The following is a 16,945-nucleotide window of genomic DNA, read 5'->3' as shown; positions in this document are numbered from 1 at the left end:
TATATTTTCCTACCACCGTGCCTCAAACCTGGCTCGTGCTTTAACCTCCACCCAGACCTCCTGCCTTCCTGCCACCCTCTCACCTCTTCACGCTTTCTCCCTTGGTGTATCAGCCCAGGGCATGCAGTGAAGGCAGGCAGAGGCCTGCAGAAATCCAGAGCCACAGTCAGTGACCTGTGCCTTCTTCGTATCTTTTTTGGGGCCTCTTTGAGCCCTGGGGCTCAGCTTAGAGTCCTTCTGGGAGAATGTGACTCATATCTAAGGCAGGAGAGTGGCTACCCGGAGTGCCTCGGGGTCCTGGCAGGCCTTGGTGAGGTAGCTAGGAGAAAACGGGAGGGAAGGAATTTGGTGTCAGTTGGGGTAAGCCCAGCAGCTGGGGGCTGGGGGGGCCGGCTGGAGCTCCGGATGCTTGGGTTTCATCCCTGGTCTGGGTGTGGCGGCACTTAGAGCAGCTGATCTCCAAGTGAGTTCGGTCAGGGCCAGGGCCGAGGGTGCCCAGGTTCTTTCTTACCTTGGCGTCTCTGCAGTCCCAGGAACAGCAGTGCCAGGAGGAAGAGGCTGCTGGCAAAAAGGACTCCAAAGGCCGTCCTCTGCTCTGTAGGTGACAGAGGCGTGGACGGGGATCAGTAGCGGGAACCATACTGAGCCCTCACGTGCAGCGTCTGCCCCGGCAGGAAGGCCAGGGCGCGCGCGCGCCTGCGTTCAAGCGTCCCTGGTCGGGGAGCTCCTATCAGGGGTTCTCCTGCTCTCGCCCAGGGACCAACACAGTGGCGCTGGGACCTGCTCAGGGAGGACGTCCGGGTGTCACTCCACCCAGAATCCTCTACCGCTCCCCACCTCAGGACAACCTTTTTACAAACGGCTTTGCACGGGAGATTTAGTTTAGATTAGCTGGTGATAGTTAAACTGTTATTGTGTAAACAACGGGAATGCTGTAAGCGGAAGCAAAACCCCAGTTGCGGGGAAGCTTACAGTCTCATGAGCCACCACGGAAGGCATTTCGAGGTGCCGGTGCCGACTCTTTACAGTGTAAGACCTTTCGAAGACATTCTGTGGCCTCGGGATGAAATGCCAGCTTGAAGGCCTGTTGTTATCTGCCCATCAATAGCAGGAGGGGGGTTGAGGCTGTAGGGGAATCAGCCTGCCTATTTTCCACATTTTCTGTTTTACCATCTCCTAGGCAGGTGACCTTGGGCAAATTACTGAACATCTGCAAGTATCAGTTACTCATCTCTAAAATGGGAGGAGTGAGAACCTGTGCAGGCCCACATCTGAGTGCTCGGTGCAGTGCTGGCTTGATGCAGATGCTCAGTGAATACCAGCACCTCTCAAGCTTCACGGCCACAGCCCCCTTTCCCCACGCACCCTTGCCTCTAGCCGTGCAGGCCCCCCGTTCTTTCTAGCCTGTTTTATAATGAGGCCTTCACACATGCCGTCCCTTCTGTCCTGGTGTTCCCTGCCCCCGACCCAGCTCGGCCGGCTTGCAGGCCTCCCCCGGGTCATCTTCCCTGACTGCCTAGTCTGTCCCTCCCACTGGGCTAAGCTCCTCGAGGGCAGGATGAGGAATTGTTCAGCCTTGGTCTCCAGCTCTCAGCAGTGCCTGGTACCCCAGAACTCGGGGGGTAATAAAGTCTCGGAGGACGGGGTGGGACCTCTGGAGGCTGTCACCTTGGGAAAGAAGCAGCCGAGACTGTGGGAAGCAGGACAAGGCCAGAGGGCAGGAGCCGTGAGCCCAGGTGTGGCGGTGGGGAAAGCAGGGCACTCCCATACCTGGTGGGGCAACCCAGGTGTTGGCCACCATGGGCTCCTCCAGGGAGACGTGGGTGACTTGGCAGGTGTAAGTGGCACCCACAGTGCCAGGCTCTGCCGTCAGGGAGGAGGAGATGCTGTAGGTGCCTGCTGTGCTCTGCCGGAGGCTGGAGAAGGAGGCGCCAGAGACTGGGGCCGGGGCTCCCCCCAGCTCCTCCCGGGTCCACGTCACCGTCACATCCAGAGGGTAATAGCCAGTGACACTGCAGAGGAGGGTGGGTGGCAGAGCTTCGCTCGCCAAGCTCAGTAGAACTTTGGGGGCAGCTGGAAGAAAGGAGGAGAAATAAAATCCCACAGGCATCACCGGGGCAGCAGAGGAGCCCAGAGCCTTCTCCTGCTGAACATAAGAGCAGGTTGTGGAGGCGGAAGTTTCCTCCTCAGTGAGGTGCCAGGCGGCGGGGGGATAGTGGCGGTGAGGGGTCCACCTGGATGCACGACATAAGGGGGAACGATTCCCACAGGTAACTGAAAATCAACAGCAAAACCAACTAAAGGTTGGCTTGCTTCTTAGCATCACTACAAGCCAGTGATGTTAAAGGCTGTCCTTGTTGAAACGGGCCTCCCAGTCAGGACCGCTCCCACGCCCCTCCTTGGATGTGGTCCAGAAGGACTGGGGTGACTGGAGACAGCCGGCCAGTGCGGGGCAGCAGGATCCTGGGCTGGGAAACTTCTCAATGGAATTATCTGGAGCCTGACGGGAAACTCCATCTGATGCCATCTGCGCTTCTAGGATGCAGATGGCATTCGGGCTGTGGGAATGCAGTCTGCCTCTCAGGAAAGTGCCCTTGTGTTTGATCCCATTCTGGAAGACACTCTCAATAGGCATATCCCTTTCCCTCTTCCCGGCATAACTGAGTCCTGGCCTCACCTTGGATGTTGAGCTGGATGATCTGTTGAGCTTGGTACAGGGAGGTTGTGATCTGGCAGACGTAGGCCCCCTCATCCTTCAGAGTGAGGCTGGGTAGGGTGAGGGAGGCGTCCCCAGCCATGAGCAGCTGCTGAGGCTCCAGGGTGGCGCCCTCCCGCTTGGCCTGCCCCTGCCCCGTGGTCCAGCCGTACACCAGCTGGCCACTGCCCTTATACTGCAGCCGCCACTCCACGCTGGTGATGCCCAAGCCTGGTGCCATGGAGAAGCCACAGTGCAGGGAGGCTGAGGACCCCAGCAGGAGATTCAAGGATGGGGTCTGTGTTGTCACCTGGAACTCCACTGTGGGAGAAAGAGGGGTGATTGTGGGCCGCTCCCTCCTTGAGGCCACCTGATCTCTGAGCTGTGGCAGACTCGGGGTGTGTTGAGAGGCAGCATGCATGCGTGGTACTCTTAACCATTTTGGAGTCACTTACCCCTTGCACAATCTGATGAAAGTTATGGACCAGGCAAATACATATGCAAAATTATGGCTTACTGGGACTTCCCTGGTGGTCCAGTGATAAAGAATCCACCTTCCAACGCAGGGGACGCAGGTTCGATCCCTGGTCGGGGAACTAAGATCCCACATACTGTAGGGCAACTAAGCCCGTGCGCCACAACTACAGAGCTCGCGTGCCTCAGTGAGAGAGCCTGAGTGCTGCGAACTACAGAGCCCACGTGCCCTGGAGCCCATGCACCACAACTAAAGACAGAAAACCTGCACGCCACAACTTGAGAGAAGCCCAAGCACCACAACGAAGATCCCGCATGCCTCAACGAAGACCCCGCATCCTGCAACTAAGACCCAACGCAGCCAAAAAAATAAAAGAAAAAATTTATATTAAAAAAAATTATGGGTTACTGTTGACCCTCAGGTTAAGAACTACTGGAGGGGCTTCCCTGGTGGCTCAGTGGTTAAGAATCCGCCTGCCAATGCAGGGGACATGGGTTCAAGCCCTGGTCTGGGAAGATCCTCATGCCGCGGAGCAACTAAGCCCGTGTGCCACAACTATTGAGCCTGCACTCTAGAGCCCGCGAGCCACAACTACTGAGCCTGCACGCCTAGAGCCTGTGCTCCGCAACAAAAGAAGCCACCGCAATGAGAAGCCCCCGCTCGCCGCAACTAAAAGCCCGCGCGCGTGTAGCAACGAAGACCCAACGCAGCCAAAAATAAATTTAAAAAAAGAGCTACTGGAGTTGCAGTCAGCTTTCAGAAGCCCGGCTCTTCCACTTAACTCCCTCTGTGGCCTTGGGCAAGCCCCTCAGTGTTGCCGAGCTCATCTGCTTAGAGCAAGGCTGCTGAGGTGTCTGGTGGTGGTGTCTGAGCCAAACGTGCTGAACCCCAGTCTAATGAGGAAAACAATCGGGCAGATCCAAATGCTGGGACACCTACAAGACAGTGGCCCGGCCTCCAACTAGTTCAGGCTCTGAAGACTGTTCTGGAGTAAAGGAGGCTGAAGGGACAGGACAACTAAATACAAGGCGCAATCCTTGTCTGAATCCTGGACTTCAGAAACCAAACCGAACCAAACCCCCCAAGGCTATAAAGAACATGACAAGGGCAATTGGAGAAGTCTGAATTTGGACTTCATATTTGATAGTAGTATTGTATCCATTTTAAAATGCCTTAAGTACGACAATCAGGGGCAGACCCAGCCATGGTGGGGGAGGTGAGGATGGTCCGCCCTGGCAGGCAGGCAGGAGTGTTTGACCACTGACGTGGTTCAGAACTGCCAATGTAGGCTGATGGTGAGGATACGTTCGTCCGTTGTCTGCACACTGCACCCCCCTTACTGCCCACACCCCGGGTAGACCACTCCCCACCTTGGGCTGCTGCCGAGGCGATGGTTTTATGATTATGGAGAACATTCGTGTCTTTGGTTATAAACTAACACAAGCTATCCATGGAAGCACTTGGGATGAAGTGTAGAGATGTCTGCAGTTTACTTTCAATTAGTTAAGCGGAGGGGAAATGGAGAGAAGATGAGGGAGGGGGAGAGGATGTGCAACGTGTTGACAACTGGTGAATCCAGGTGCACGGTATACAGGTGTTTATTATTCTTTCACCTTTTTTTTTTGTAGGTTTGAAATATCCCAAAATAAATGGGGGCAATGCCTAGCTAGGCTAGGACTATGGTTGACACTGGACAGACATGAGGACCCCTTTTCTGATGTAGCAGGATAAATTTAGGTTGGACCACAGAATAATTTGAGTGTTCTGGAGCCTTCTAAGGATAGAAGGGTAGGCCCCTAATCTTCTCTGGATGTGGTTGTCTTTTCTTGGAGGCAAAATATTGGATTCCATGAACTTTGGAGAAACCTATCATCATGTTCTCAATTTTCTGTGCTCTCTGAGATGTGCAGGGTTGGAGAGGGCAAGGACCAGGGTCTACTGATAGGAGATAATGAACAAATTCTGCGGGCCTGTGCTCTCCTCTCTCATCTTGACCAGGCTAGCTGTTCCCTGGGAGAAGCTGGCGCTCTGCTCACTGAGACAGCTGTGGACAGCATATGCAAATAGAGCATCACATGTCTTATGTCCTCAAGTCACCTGGCCAGGTGAAAATTATCCCCATTTGGGGTCTTTAGGAAGAAAGGACTGAGGCCTAGGGGACACCCTGAGATGACCAATGTGCACGGAGGTGGACTTGTCCCCTCCCTTCTCCTACTATTCCCCCATTTCTGACCCGTTTACAAAAATCAAAACTTTCTTTCTGCTACTTTTCATTTTCTCACCTTCAGTCCGCACAGTCCCCTGGGGGCTCAGGGGCAGTTTCAGCGTAGGATGCAAGACAGCCCCATTCTCAGCATCCCCAAGAGTCTTCATCACCATGGAGATACTAGGTCCCTCTCCAGACACTAGCACATTGGTGATGAACCAGGTTGCCGTCTCCACCGTGGCCTTTGGCCTGGCCTGGAGAAAACAGCGGGAGATCTCACAGGTCACCTCTTTCCCGCTGCAGTCAGCATGGAGCAAGGCCTCGGCCTGGGGAATCTGTATCAGGTTCACTGGGGGAGAAGAGGGCAGCACAGAGATGGAGCTGGAGAGAGAACACCTGGGCTGATGGGAAGCAGTTGTGGGTGGGTGTCCTTGGGAACTGGGCTCAGGAACTGGAGGGAGCCCAGAAGGACTGGGACACAGGGTGGAGGGCTCTTACCTGAGGCCTCGAAGGTAATGAGTGGGTTGTCCTCGGCCAGTGTGCCCCCTTGGAAATCCGTGAGGCCTTCCAGGGAGCCGTCGTCTGGCACTGGCACCTGCTTCAGCACCAACAAGGCCTTCACCATGTTCTCACTGCTGGCGAAACCTCCACGGTGCCCACCTTCCCCCATCAGGAAGCAGTCCAAGATCACGTCCACTGCCCGCCACTGCCTTTCTACTGCAGGGAACAGGCTGGGTTGAGCACCCTCTTGCCCAGAAAGTTACTTCTATACTTGTCGAGTCATCAAGGGGTAATCTTCCCCGTTCCTAGCTGCCTCTGCGTCCAGCTCTGATCCTGTTTTACCCAGAACCAGCTTTCTGCGAAGCACCTGCTTCTCCGGGTACATACTTCTTGGTGTGAATTATTTATTTATTTATTTTTGGCTGTGTTGGGTCTTCGTTGCTGTGCACAGGCTTTCTCTAGTTGCGGTGAGCAGGGGCTTCTCTTGTTGTGCAGCACGGGCTCTAGGCGCAAGGCTTCAGTAGTTGCGGCTCGCGGGCTCTAGAGCGCAGGCTCAGTAGCTGTGGTGCATGGGCTTAGTTGCTCCACGGCATGTGGGATCCTCCCGGACCAGGGCTCGAACCCTTGTCCCCTGCCTTGGCAGGCGGACTCCCAACCACTGCACCACCAGGGAAGCCCGGTGTGAATTATTTAAAGTCCTGATTTCCCTTGCTCAGAGGTATTTAAGAAGCTTATTTCCACCTATCAATGGAAAGCTATCTCTTCAAAGGAATTCTCAGCAAACGTATATAAATGAACAAAACTGCATTGGGAGAGGAGACGGGCCTGGTTGCTAGGGCGTTGGCAGCCGTCTCAACTTCCCAGTCAGCCCCCAGGGTCTGCTCGCTCCGTGCTTTTACAGGTGGCCTTCCCCTCCCCCACCTCTGGGGAGCACCTACCCGCCTCCGTGATCTCCTAGCTAGGGGCCCCCCTTCCTCTCCTGAAGGTGTCCGCTCCCAGGCCAGCTCCCTCTCCTGTAGGACACGGGCCCACCACATCCACCGAGGCGGCCCCTCATTCCTTCGTTTGGCCCTTTCCCCAGAGTTCTCAGTCTCTCTCCCCGGCACAACTGGTTCCTTCCGTTACCAGCCGCCGAATCTTCCGCCTGTTGGGCTTAGAAGGCGATTGGAAGCCATTCCCGGCCCCTTTCCCCTTCTGCGACCTCGGGGAGGGTGGCTACCTGATGCTTCTTTAGCCCGACACGCCCCACCCGCCAGCCCCCGACTCACCGGCGTCTGCTGCCCCGGAGAGAGCCAAGCAGACCAGCAAGCACCACCCCTCGGAGCCCATGGGGGCTGCTCTCAGGCCCTCCTCCCCCGCCGCCCCTCCTCGTGCCCCGCGCCGGCCAGGTCCGGGCTGGAGAAGGGGCTCCAAACGCGCCTGCCTGGCCGACCGCCTGGCCCCGTCATTCCTCTCCGCCTACTTGGCTTTCGCTTTCACTTTGAGGAAGTGTCACCGAGGCTGCCTTGGCCTCTGGCTGAAGCCATTGGTGCTGGAGCCAGAGCCTGCTCACTGTTCTTTCTTTCCACCTTCTCCCCCGCAAAAAAAATCCCCCGGTTATTTCAGGACCTGACTTCACCGCGTGCGCCCTTTTGCCCTTTTGCTCCCGACCAGCCCCAAGAAAGTCGAGATATGGGAAGGGAGGCGGGGTGGAGTAAGGGAGGGACTGACAACAGACTCAGCTCCCCAGTAGCCGGAACCTTTCCCCACTTGCTGTGGGCGCCTTACCTGCCCGCCCCCGCCCCCGCCCCAACCCGCGTGGGCCCCAGCGCGCCTGCGCGGGAGAAAGCTCCGCCCTCAGATCGCGGGTCTGCGAGGAGGGTGGGCGTGGCCTGCGTGGGGATACTGAAATCTCAGGGCTGGAAAGCTGCAGGCGCTGAGTTCTGTCTCTTTATTTCGCCGAGTTTCTAGGTCAGCGGTACACCATGTGGGCCTACCGTAGGCGGAAGTATGTCTCCCACCTGGAGCCCTAGCCCTCTTGCAGCACAGGGGTGCAGCTGACACGCTCGGGGTCCCGCTTCCCGCCCTCCACCTCGTTCCCCTGGGTCCTCGCCACTGCCAGTCTCGAAAAGGCACACAGGACCGTTTCCCAAGTCGGCACACACGAAAGGGTCCTGATGAGAGGGTAGTGCTGAAATTGGAGGTGCCGGCTCTCGATCCCCCTGGATGGCGGGTGGGTTGAGATGGAGGCTAGGACTTGACTGCAGTGACGGCCCCCCTCCGCCGAGCGCTGGCTCAGGGGTAGGAAGCGGGCTCTGGTTTTCGGTAATCCTCCTGAATGGGGATGGCACTGCCCTCTTCCTCCCTGGGGCAGCTGTAAGGACAAGGCTCTGCAGGCGCCTCTGGACTTTCTCTCGTGTCTGAAGAGGGAGAATCAGATGAGTGTTGATCGGTGGAGGATGGGTGAAGGGAGAAGAGGTGAGCAAAGGCGGGCTGTCAGGAGGGCCCCAGCTTAGAGGAGGGGAAGAGAGGCCACAGGGTGCTAAAGATGGAGCTGGAGAGATTCAGTGAGGTTCCAGATTGGGAGGCAAAGCCGAGATGGTGGGGTGGGGTGCGGAAACCTGAATTTTGTCTCTTACTTAATCTACATTTTCTTTGTTGACGGAGAAACAGGGCTCCGACTATGAAGAAAGCAAAAAACATTCCAGAGAGGAGCACAAAGATGCGGATGCAATCCACGCTGCACAGGGACCTTTGGGCTGTGATGGGATGGGCAGGGGTCACAAGGGGGTTTGGGGGAGGGCCTAGCCCTTGACTCCCCTCAGCCCAGCCCTCTGTCACCCCTGCCTCTCCGCTTTCCCCACCTTCCTCCCCGGCCCCCACCATTGGACCACGTCCTTTTCTAATCCCTGGACTCTGCTTCTCCCTCTTCTGACCCCTGTTCCTAGGAACTTTCTGGCTGGCTTCCCTCCTGGACCCTCCTGTGTGCATTCTCTCTCTCAGGGTGGGGAGTGGGGAGAAAACTCACGTGACCAGTGGGTAGAGAGAGTTGGGGCAGGCAGCCACCTGGAATCAGCCAGAGTCCGAATATGCTGGCCTGTACTGGCTTCTGGTACCTCTGGAAAAACAGAGACAAGATGGGCAGCCGCAGGGGGCCCCAGAGGGCACAAGGCTAGGCTGAAGGCCTAAGCGAGCCTGGGCGAGATGCGAAGGCCGGGACAGGCGGACGAGGCAACGTATGTGGGGCTGGGCATGGGAGAGGCGGTGCTGGTTGGGGTGTGACCCTTACCCCCAATGACCAGACGAAGGGTTGCCTAGAACTTACCTTCAGCATAAGGTGAGTGGGAGGGTTGTGGGTGTGGGCCTGGGGCCTGGGCTGGACCAACACACTCTGTACACTCCTTGTCCCTGCACTGCCAGCCCTCGGGGCAGGCACACTCCGAGTTGGCGGTGAGGGAGCAGTTTCGAATGAGAAGACCTGGTGACAGAGGAGAGGGAGGGAACACACAGGGTCCACTGGCTTAATCCCCTCCCCCGCCTCCCAGGCCTGCCCCTCCCCCACTGTCACCCAGTGCCTTTGCCATTTGTGTTATTGTTATTCAAGAAAAACTCGGACCCTTTAGAAAATTCATGGTTCAGAAGTAGAAACAGCTTACATGATTTTTCCTCTCACTCACTGATGTTTTTAGAACTTCTTATTGAAGTATACTTGTAGAGAGGTATACATGTCACAAGTGTAAAGCTTGAGAACTGGGACAAATTGGACTCACAGGTGTAACCAGCACCAGAGTAAGAAACAAGATGACGGGGGCTTCCCTGGTGGCGCAGTGGTTGAGCGTCCGCCTGCCAATGCCGGACACATGGGTTCGAGCCCTGGTCTGGGAAGATCCCACATGCCACGGAGCAGCTGGCCCCGTGAGCCACAATTACTGAGCCTGCGCGTCTGGAGCCTGTGCTCCGCAACAAGAGAGGCCGCGATAGTGAGAGGCCCGCGCACCGCGATGAGGAGTGGCCCCCACTTGCCACAACTAGAGAAAGCCCTCTCACAGAAACGAAGACCCAACACAGCCATAAATTAAAAAAAAAAAAAGAGCTGGTGACACGTACGTGCGCCGAGACAGCGCGAATTGGAGAAAAAAAAAAAAAAAACCTCAATAGGTTACCAGAGTAATTCAAGGTAAACTACAAATAAAGGATAATTGAGACAGAATTTAAAAAAAAAAAAGAAAAGAAAAGAAACAAGATGACCAGTCGTGTTCCTTTCTAGTCACTAACACCGTCCCCACCAAGAATAGCTACTGACTTCCTAACACCACACGTTGGTTTTGCCAGTTTTTGAACTATATGCATGAATCATGCGCGTGTGCTCATTTGTGCCTGGCTGCTTTTACTCAGCTCTTTGTGAGATTAATCCAGTGTTGAGTGTGATTGCAAATCGTTCATTCTCACTGCCATCTGGTGTTCCCCTGTGTGAATACACCACCATTTATTCATCCGTTCTACTGTTGGTGTGCATTTGGGTAGTTTCCAGTTTTTAGCAATTGGAAATGGTGCTGCTGTGGTCCCCAATAGGTTTTTAACTTTACTGATATCCTTTGCCTCTAAAATATAATTTGTATTCAAGTGTAGAGGTCAGGGGCTGGGTGGCTGCCAATCGGTGATACTGGGGGATGTAGGTAGGAAGGGTGCCGCATGGGTTGGGCTCATGGGTGTTTTGGGGGTGAGAAGAGAAGTGTGACTCTGGGGAAGGTGATGGCACCCGGATGTGGGCCAGGCCTGAGCGGGAGCCTGGGGGGGCAGGGTGCACTCATGAGAACCCAGGGAGAGGAGCCCTGACAGGTGGGAGAGGGGTGCAGAAAGGGACGTCTGAGGATACCAAAGCCTACCATCAACCCTCCCAATTGCTTTAGTGTGCGCCTTTTGTCAGGAAAAGGTGTCAATTCCTTCTCATCTTTATGCCCCTGTGGCATCTCCTTTCTGAATTCTGACTCATGGTTGCTACTAGAACTTGGTTTCCTTGTGGCTCACCAGGAATTGTGAGCCAGCCTGGACGAGGATCTGCACAGGAAGAGCAGTGATGGAGGAGGGAACGGTGGTGGTGGAGACGGGAATAGGTAGGGAAGATGAAGAAGATCAGGGAGGGTATCTGCCCAAAGGGATGGGAAGGGTTAAAGAAGGGGCTGGGATTGGTTAAAAAATGAGTGAAGTGCCATTGTTTTCAATGGAGTCTCCAGAAACCTGGGAGTTCTCTTCACCGTGTATAACCCGTGCACAGAATTCCATGCTGATTTCAGGCACGTGTCCATCTTACAGATGGGAATACTGAGGTCCAAGAGGACCAAACCCATTCAGCCTCTTTCCAGTGCCCTGGAGTCCTGCAGCCAGGTGCTGCCTGAGTGCTTCAGGGATCTGTGGGCTGAATCCCACAGAGGAGGATCGTGGGTTGGGCTGGTCTGGAACAGAGTGGAGGGAGCTCGGACTGGCTCAATATTGGGAAAAGGCCTTCCACTGGGGCCTGCAGAGTGAGTTGGGGAGGCTTTGACTAAAAAAAGCGTCCTAGTCTTGCCCAGGTTGTTGCCAAGAAGAGAGAAGCATCCATGAACAATCATATCTGTAAGTTAAGTAGACTGAGGAATACCTCTTGTGTATTTCGTATGCTGCCGTTTGACTGATTTGCAGCAGCAAACCCTTGTATTTATTTTCAAGAATACAGTATTAAAAGGCCTAGTCAGACTCAATGCATTTACAGGCGAGTAATGTGGTTCAGCTAAATAGTCCTCAAAAGTGTCCTGCTGAAGGGCTTCCCTGGTGGCGCAGTGCTTGAGAGTCCGCCTGCCGAGGCAGGGGACACGGGTTCGTGCCCCAGTCCGGGAGGATCCCACATGCCGCGGAGCGGCTGGGCCCGTGAGCCATGGCCGCTGAGCCTGCGTGTCCGGAGCCTGTGCTCCACGACGGGAGAGGCCACAACAGTGAGAGGAACAGTGAGAGGCCCGCGTACCGCAAAAAAAAAAAAAAAAAAAAAAAAAAAGTGTCCTGCTGGAGAATATTTGTTCAAAGGGGCCACTTTAGATCTGCTGATCTATGTACACTGGTACATACACAGTTTCTAAAATTCTAGCTAAAACGGAGAAATGATGAAAGTATTCATAACACAGCTGCTGATATTTCATTTCTTAGTTTTAAAAAAGATGAAATTACAAAATACATAAAGACACAAGCCACATACACATTCATTTTCCTGAATCGGCTTTTGGACAAAAAAAGGGTGTTACCCACTTTTTTTGGTATTGTTATGGACTGGTATTATTATGTCCTTAGAAAGGTGTATTCCAAGTTCCAGACAAATGTGCACTCTGAGAATACGGCCCGTGCATCAGTGGGGAGGAGACTTGTCTAAGACCTCGGGTCCTACAGCAACTTCCTACTTTGTATTGTCTTCATCCTAGCCGTAGACCCCTTCTCAGCAGACCCTCAGATTCTGCTTGCCCCTTCCCTGAATCACTTCACAGCTTTCCCTACCACATCAACACACACCTCCCAGGGCACCCTGTTTCCCACCACGGGCTCCACTTGCCGTAGCCTTGAAGCAACTGAAGCTCCTACTTCCCCCCCTTTGCTTCTCCATACCCACTTTGCTCCCCCAAATGCTTGCCCGTCTCACCAGAGTTACAGTACCGGCAGTTCTCACAGTGGGGCCGGGTATGGTGGTCTGGCGAGAAGGAGACCCCCGGTGTACACGGATCGCACTGAGAAGCCTTTTCATGCTGGTCACACTCCTTCACCAGGAACGTTCCTGTGAGCAGAGGTCCAGGGTCAAGGCCCAAGGAAGGCCACTCCCTCACCCTCTTCAAGGTGCTGCCTCTTGGCCTCTGCAGGATTCTGCTCCTTGCTTGAGCTCAGCCTCCCTCTCTGCATCCCTCCACCTCAAGCCTGGTCCTCTCTCTCCATACTCAGCTAGACCCTGGCAAGGCCTCCTCTTACCTGGCTCACACATCTGGCAGCACCTTTCTCCCTGAGCCAGGTAATGCTTTTCCGGACACGTCTTGGAGGCTGGGGTCACTGAGAGCCCTGCCAGGGTCCCCAGAACCCACAGCCAGCAGGGAGGTGGCCGGGCCATGGTTACTGCCCGGGGAGCTCTTCCTGCCCTGGCTGCTGACTTCGGGCCTTGGGGGAGCTGGCACCTCCCCAGCCCGGCGCTGGTGCCTCTTCTTTGCACCTTCCTGTTTTCTTGGAGTTGTCCCCGAGTCGGGTGGCAGGCTGACCTTTGATGCAGTTGAAGTTCTACTGTAGCTGTTTCTCGCTCAGGCAGCTACCGCCACCCCTCCCCCTTTCTCATGCGCTGGGTGCTGGGAGTGCATTAAAAGGCAAACTCTGTCAGAAGACCTGCTCTCTTCAAAACGCCCCCAACATGCCAGCCTCTCCGTGACCTCTGTCTGTCTTCCGCTCGTGAAGAATTTAACTCTGCCTGCAGCTTTTATAAAATGTTGGATGCACATGGACACGCACGCTCCTGTTCAAGCACCTGCACACAAAGATGCCCGTGTTGCCCCCTGTTCACAGCTGTGTGTCCCCACGCCTCTTCCCACACCACTTCTTACACACAGATCGGCAGTTTAGGGAAGGAAGGGAAACCAGAACTGAGTACGGGTCCGCACACTCTTATCTGAAACTCTTGGGGATCGGATACATTCACAATTTTTCATATTTGGGGAAGAAACCAGCACCACATGACACCCTCACGGGGCTGGAGCAGCGCTCACCACCAAGCACAGCATTTCTGCAGCAGAACTGTGGACCCTTTCAGTGGGGTGGATAGCAACTGTAGCCAGCCTCACGTCCACTGACGTCTGGTTTCACGGCGCAAAGAGTTTACTACGGGATTAATTGTTCACAATTGCAAACAAGGGACTTAAACCTGTGTCTCTTCTCTGTCAGGCTGTGTGCCAGGAGCTCACACATGATCATGTAACCTTCGTGCCAGCCTGTGGTACGGGTGCCACCCATTCCCAGCTGGCCTCCCTCACCCTACTATCATCTTTATCCTCCCCTTCCCACCTCTGGCTGTGTTCGCCATTGGTCCTGGAGCACCCGGGCGTCGGCTCTCCCAGCCTTGGGCACTTGGGATTCCATGTTGATCCTATGGGTCATTGTTTCCCTATTTCTGTGGTTCTCCTGGGAAGACTGATTTGGGGATATTGGAAATAGCAGGACTTTCCCCTCTTTGAGTCCCAGGAACACATGGGTCATACAGCCCCCCCACCCCCTCCTCTTTCCCCACAGACTGGCTTGTTTCTCCAGGGCCATTTTTTCATTCAGGGGCTTTGACGTTGTTTCCACACTGCTCATAAAATCTCACACCCCTGGGGCTCCTCTGTTAGATCTGTCCTCTGTCTCATTCTTCGGTTTCCTTTCTCTTCATTTTTTCCATCCTCCTGTCTTTCCCCAATTTCCTCTACTCTTCAGGACAGTCCTCTCAAGTGGGAAGCCACACAGGGGTGTGATTTGAAGGGTTACCTGTGTAAAACCATCCTTCTGGTTATATCTGGCCGGGTGCCTGAATTCCCTTCTCAGAGAGCGTTACCCTTGGGACCTGAGGATTTTGCTGTCACCAACAGTCCTGCCTGCATTCCCAGATTATGGTCTATATCTTCACTGTTAGTCTTTTTTTTTTCAGCCACACGGCTTGTGAGATCTTAGTTCCCCGACGAGGGATTGAACCCAGGCCCTCGGCAGTTAGAGCTCAGAGTCCCAACCACTGGACCGCCAGGGAATTCCCTTCACTGTTAGTCTTAAACTTCAAGGTGGGCATGGAGAGACATGTGGGGATGCAGGAGACCCTGGAAGAATGGTAAGGTGTTGGGGACCTTTAGGGAGAAACTTGCCAAAGGGGGAATTGAGGATGCTGGTAACTAACAGCCTCCACTAGACCCTGGGCTCCCCCACGGGGGGTCTCCGTTCTCTGGGTCAAGGCCCATTCCCTCCTCTACCCATCACTTCTCTGGGCGGCTGGGGGGAAGGTAAGAGCAGGGTCTGCCTGGCTTTCCTGGAGTACCTCTGGCCAGGAGGAGGAAAGCCAGTTTTCTGGCCCTCTTTTCTGGATGAATGGAATGACTTCATCTGCCTTCTGTGCTTTTTGCACCAACTTCTGGTGGGCCTTGGCCTGTCCTGGGCTGGCCCCCTAGACTGGACAGCCTTTTCTCTTCTCTACAGACCCTGCAGGTGCATCCTGCTGACCTCTCCCCACCAAGTCCTCCACCCTCACTTTCTCTTTTGGGGTTCAGCTTCTCCCCACTCCCGGCTGGGCCGAGATACATAGTCCCTTCCCAGCAGCTCCCTCCCTTTCTTGCATCTACAGAGACAGGCCCGCAGAAGCCCTTCTCCTCTGACAACTTTCATTAGTTTTGAGAAGGTAATCTGGAGCAGGGGAGGCAGCCTGGATGTCAGCTGGGGTCCCCTTGCTACTTATCCCTAGACAAGACACCCCACGTCTTCTGGTCAGGGCAGGTCCCGGGCAGAGTGGGAAGAGGCAGTGCTGTGGACTTGCACGGATTCCAGTGGGTCCGGTGTGATGGTCACCTCTGCTTCTGCTTCCTCTTTCAGCTGAAGCCTTGTGCCTGCCTCTCTGCTCCTGGGTATTCCCGTACCTCTGCCCCGCCACAGGCCCCAGATTGGGGACACAGGGCTTTCTTGAATTTTCCTCTGAACCAACTATAAGCAGAAATCTGTTAGGTGTGGCAGAATTTTGCTGAAGCTTTAGATCTCATAAGGATACAAGTTAAATTGCATTTTGGATATTCTGGTTCTTAATGGTCCTTCCCCAAAGCAGTAGAGGCACCGAGCATCCTGGCTGTCCTCTCCCCTCCTTTTGTCACAGACCACCTTTCAGAAACCTGTCAGGCAGCATCCCTCCACTCTCTTCAGTTCCTAATCCTCATATCAGTCTTGGCCCTTTATAAATCTGTAATCAAGTCCTCAGCGGAACTAAACTCTCCCTTAGAAGGAAGTTCTGTTCTACTACACAGACATCAGAAATCATATTCCCCAGCCTCATCAACCAAACCCTTAGTTTTTCTAGTCTTCTTTGTCTTCCACTCCATTCCTTCTTCTCCCGACCCCCCAGGCCCCCAACACTTTAGATACTCCTTCCCAGCAAGGCTTTGAGAGACCAACTAGGCAGGACAGAGGGGTGGGCTGCTTAAGGGTCTGGGTGCTCACATCCCAGTTCTGTAGCTTGCACCCCTGGGACTCCTCAGTCTGGGTGACATGGGGGACTGACCAACTCTGGGCAGTTCTTCCAACCTCTGACCACTTTTCAGTATCTCAATCCCAGCTCCTAGTGTCTCCTAGCATGTAAGGCACCTACTACGTATGAGATGGTCCAGCCTCAGCTTTGTTCCCTGGCAGTTCTATCCACAATTATAAAATCGAAGTTTTGGAGGGCCCAAGGCCACACTGACCTTGTAAATTCCACTCCTCATCCATTTGACAGGTATTTGTTGCACGTCCATTCTGTGTCAGATACCGTCTAAGTAATGGGACAAAATGATGAAAAAAAATAAACAGCTGGTTTCTGCCCTTGTGGAGCTGACACAACAGTAAGAGGCAGACATTGATCAGATAATCTCTAAGACACATGTGAAGTTCTTAGCAATGGCCATTACTGCCGCACCATGAAGGGGAGAGTCAGGGTGCAGGGATGGGAGGGCTGGCGGGTGTTTCAGCCAGCAAGCAAAGTTTAGCTGAGGTATGTGGCCTCTGAGCTCCCACCTACCTGAGAATTGTTTCTTCCTTTGGTTTGGGTTTCCACACACCACCCTATTCTTCCTTTGACCACTTCTCTTCTTTTGATCAGTGGTAGTTTTTCTTTTCTTAAATACAGATTATATAAAATAGGGATGATCTGTCCCTTGAAGGCTTGGTAAAATTGTGTGTGTGTGTGTGTGTGTGTGTGTGCGTGTGTGTGTATTTTGAGCATAGGTTTTTCACTACTGCTTTAATTCAGATTTTCAGTTTCTTCTGGAGTCAGTTTTGGTAGGCTATATTTTTCTGGGAGATGGTCTATTTAATCTGTTTTAGATTTATGGCCATA

The 16,945-nt window shown here is 54.2% G+C and overlaps 3 protein-coding genes across 7 annotated transcripts in view; 1 reads left to right on the top strand and 2 right to left on the bottom strand.

The window, feature by feature from the left end:
* Nucleotides 1-16,945, top strand: part of VAMP1 (vesicle associated membrane protein 1) — a 65,869-nt gene that overhangs the window by 7,612 nt on the left and 41,312 nt on the right. The window contains exon 5 of one of the 2 annotated variants that reach the window (XM_081249544.1): nucleotides 8,530-8,608. The exons of the other annotated variant lie outside the window; for it this stretch is intronic. Within the exon in view, the coding sequence (XP_081105670.1) occupies nucleotides 8,530-8,543 (14 nt within the window). The 3' untranslated portion in view covers nucleotides 8,544-8,608. Of the gene's footprint in view, nucleotides 1-8,529; nucleotides 8,609-16,945 lie in introns of those variants that run through there. 2 annotated transcript variants of the gene reach the window in all.
* TAPBPL (TAP binding protein like) lies at nucleotides 181-7,642 on the bottom strand. Of its 4 annotated transcripts, none has more exons than XM_081249534.1 (8): nucleotides 7,146-7,642; nucleotides 5,875-6,093; nucleotides 5,453-5,725; nucleotides 2,678-3,016; nucleotides 1,771-2,073; nucleotides 973-1,094; nucleotides 512-595; nucleotides 181-319 (listed from the first exon to the last, which is right to left on the bottom strand). In XM_081249534.1, the coding sequence occupies exons 1-8, from the start codon at nucleotides 7,204-7,206 to the stop codon at nucleotides 227-229; spliced, it is 1,494 nt and encodes a 497-aa protein (XP_081105660.1). In that variant the 5' UTR covers nucleotides 7,207-7,642; the 3' UTR covers nucleotides 181-226. The 4 variants fall into 4 exon arrangements, with proteins under 4 accessions (XP_081105660.1, XP_081105661.1, XP_081105662.1 ...); XM_081249535.1 differs by having other exon boundaries at nucleotides 5,875-6,090; XM_081249536.1 differs by lacking the exon at nucleotides 973-1,094 and having other exon boundaries at nucleotides 7,146-7,639.
* On the bottom strand, nucleotides 7,813-13,164 carry CD27 (CD27 molecule). The gene is made up of 6 exons (XM_081249540.1): nucleotides 12,838-13,164; nucleotides 12,518-12,649; nucleotides 9,182-9,334; nucleotides 8,885-8,974; nucleotides 8,496-8,615; nucleotides 7,813-8,276 (listed from the first exon to the last, which is right to left on the bottom strand). Exons 1-6 carry the CDS (start codon nucleotides 12,971-12,973, stop codon nucleotides 8,152-8,154), a joined length of 756 nt encoding a protein of 251 aa, XP_081105666.1. The 5' UTR covers nucleotides 12,974-13,164; the 3' UTR covers nucleotides 7,813-8,151.

The sequence above is a fragment of the Mesoplodon bidens genome (assembly GCF_964165515.1).
Source record: "Mesoplodon bidens genome assembly, chromosome: 11".
NCBI lineage: Eukaryota > Metazoa > Chordata > Mammalia > Artiodactyla > Ziphiidae > Mesoplodon > Mesoplodon bidens.
The sequence above is the reverse complement of the archived record's forward strand: the minus strand, read 5'-3'. Positions and strand labels throughout refer to the sequence as shown.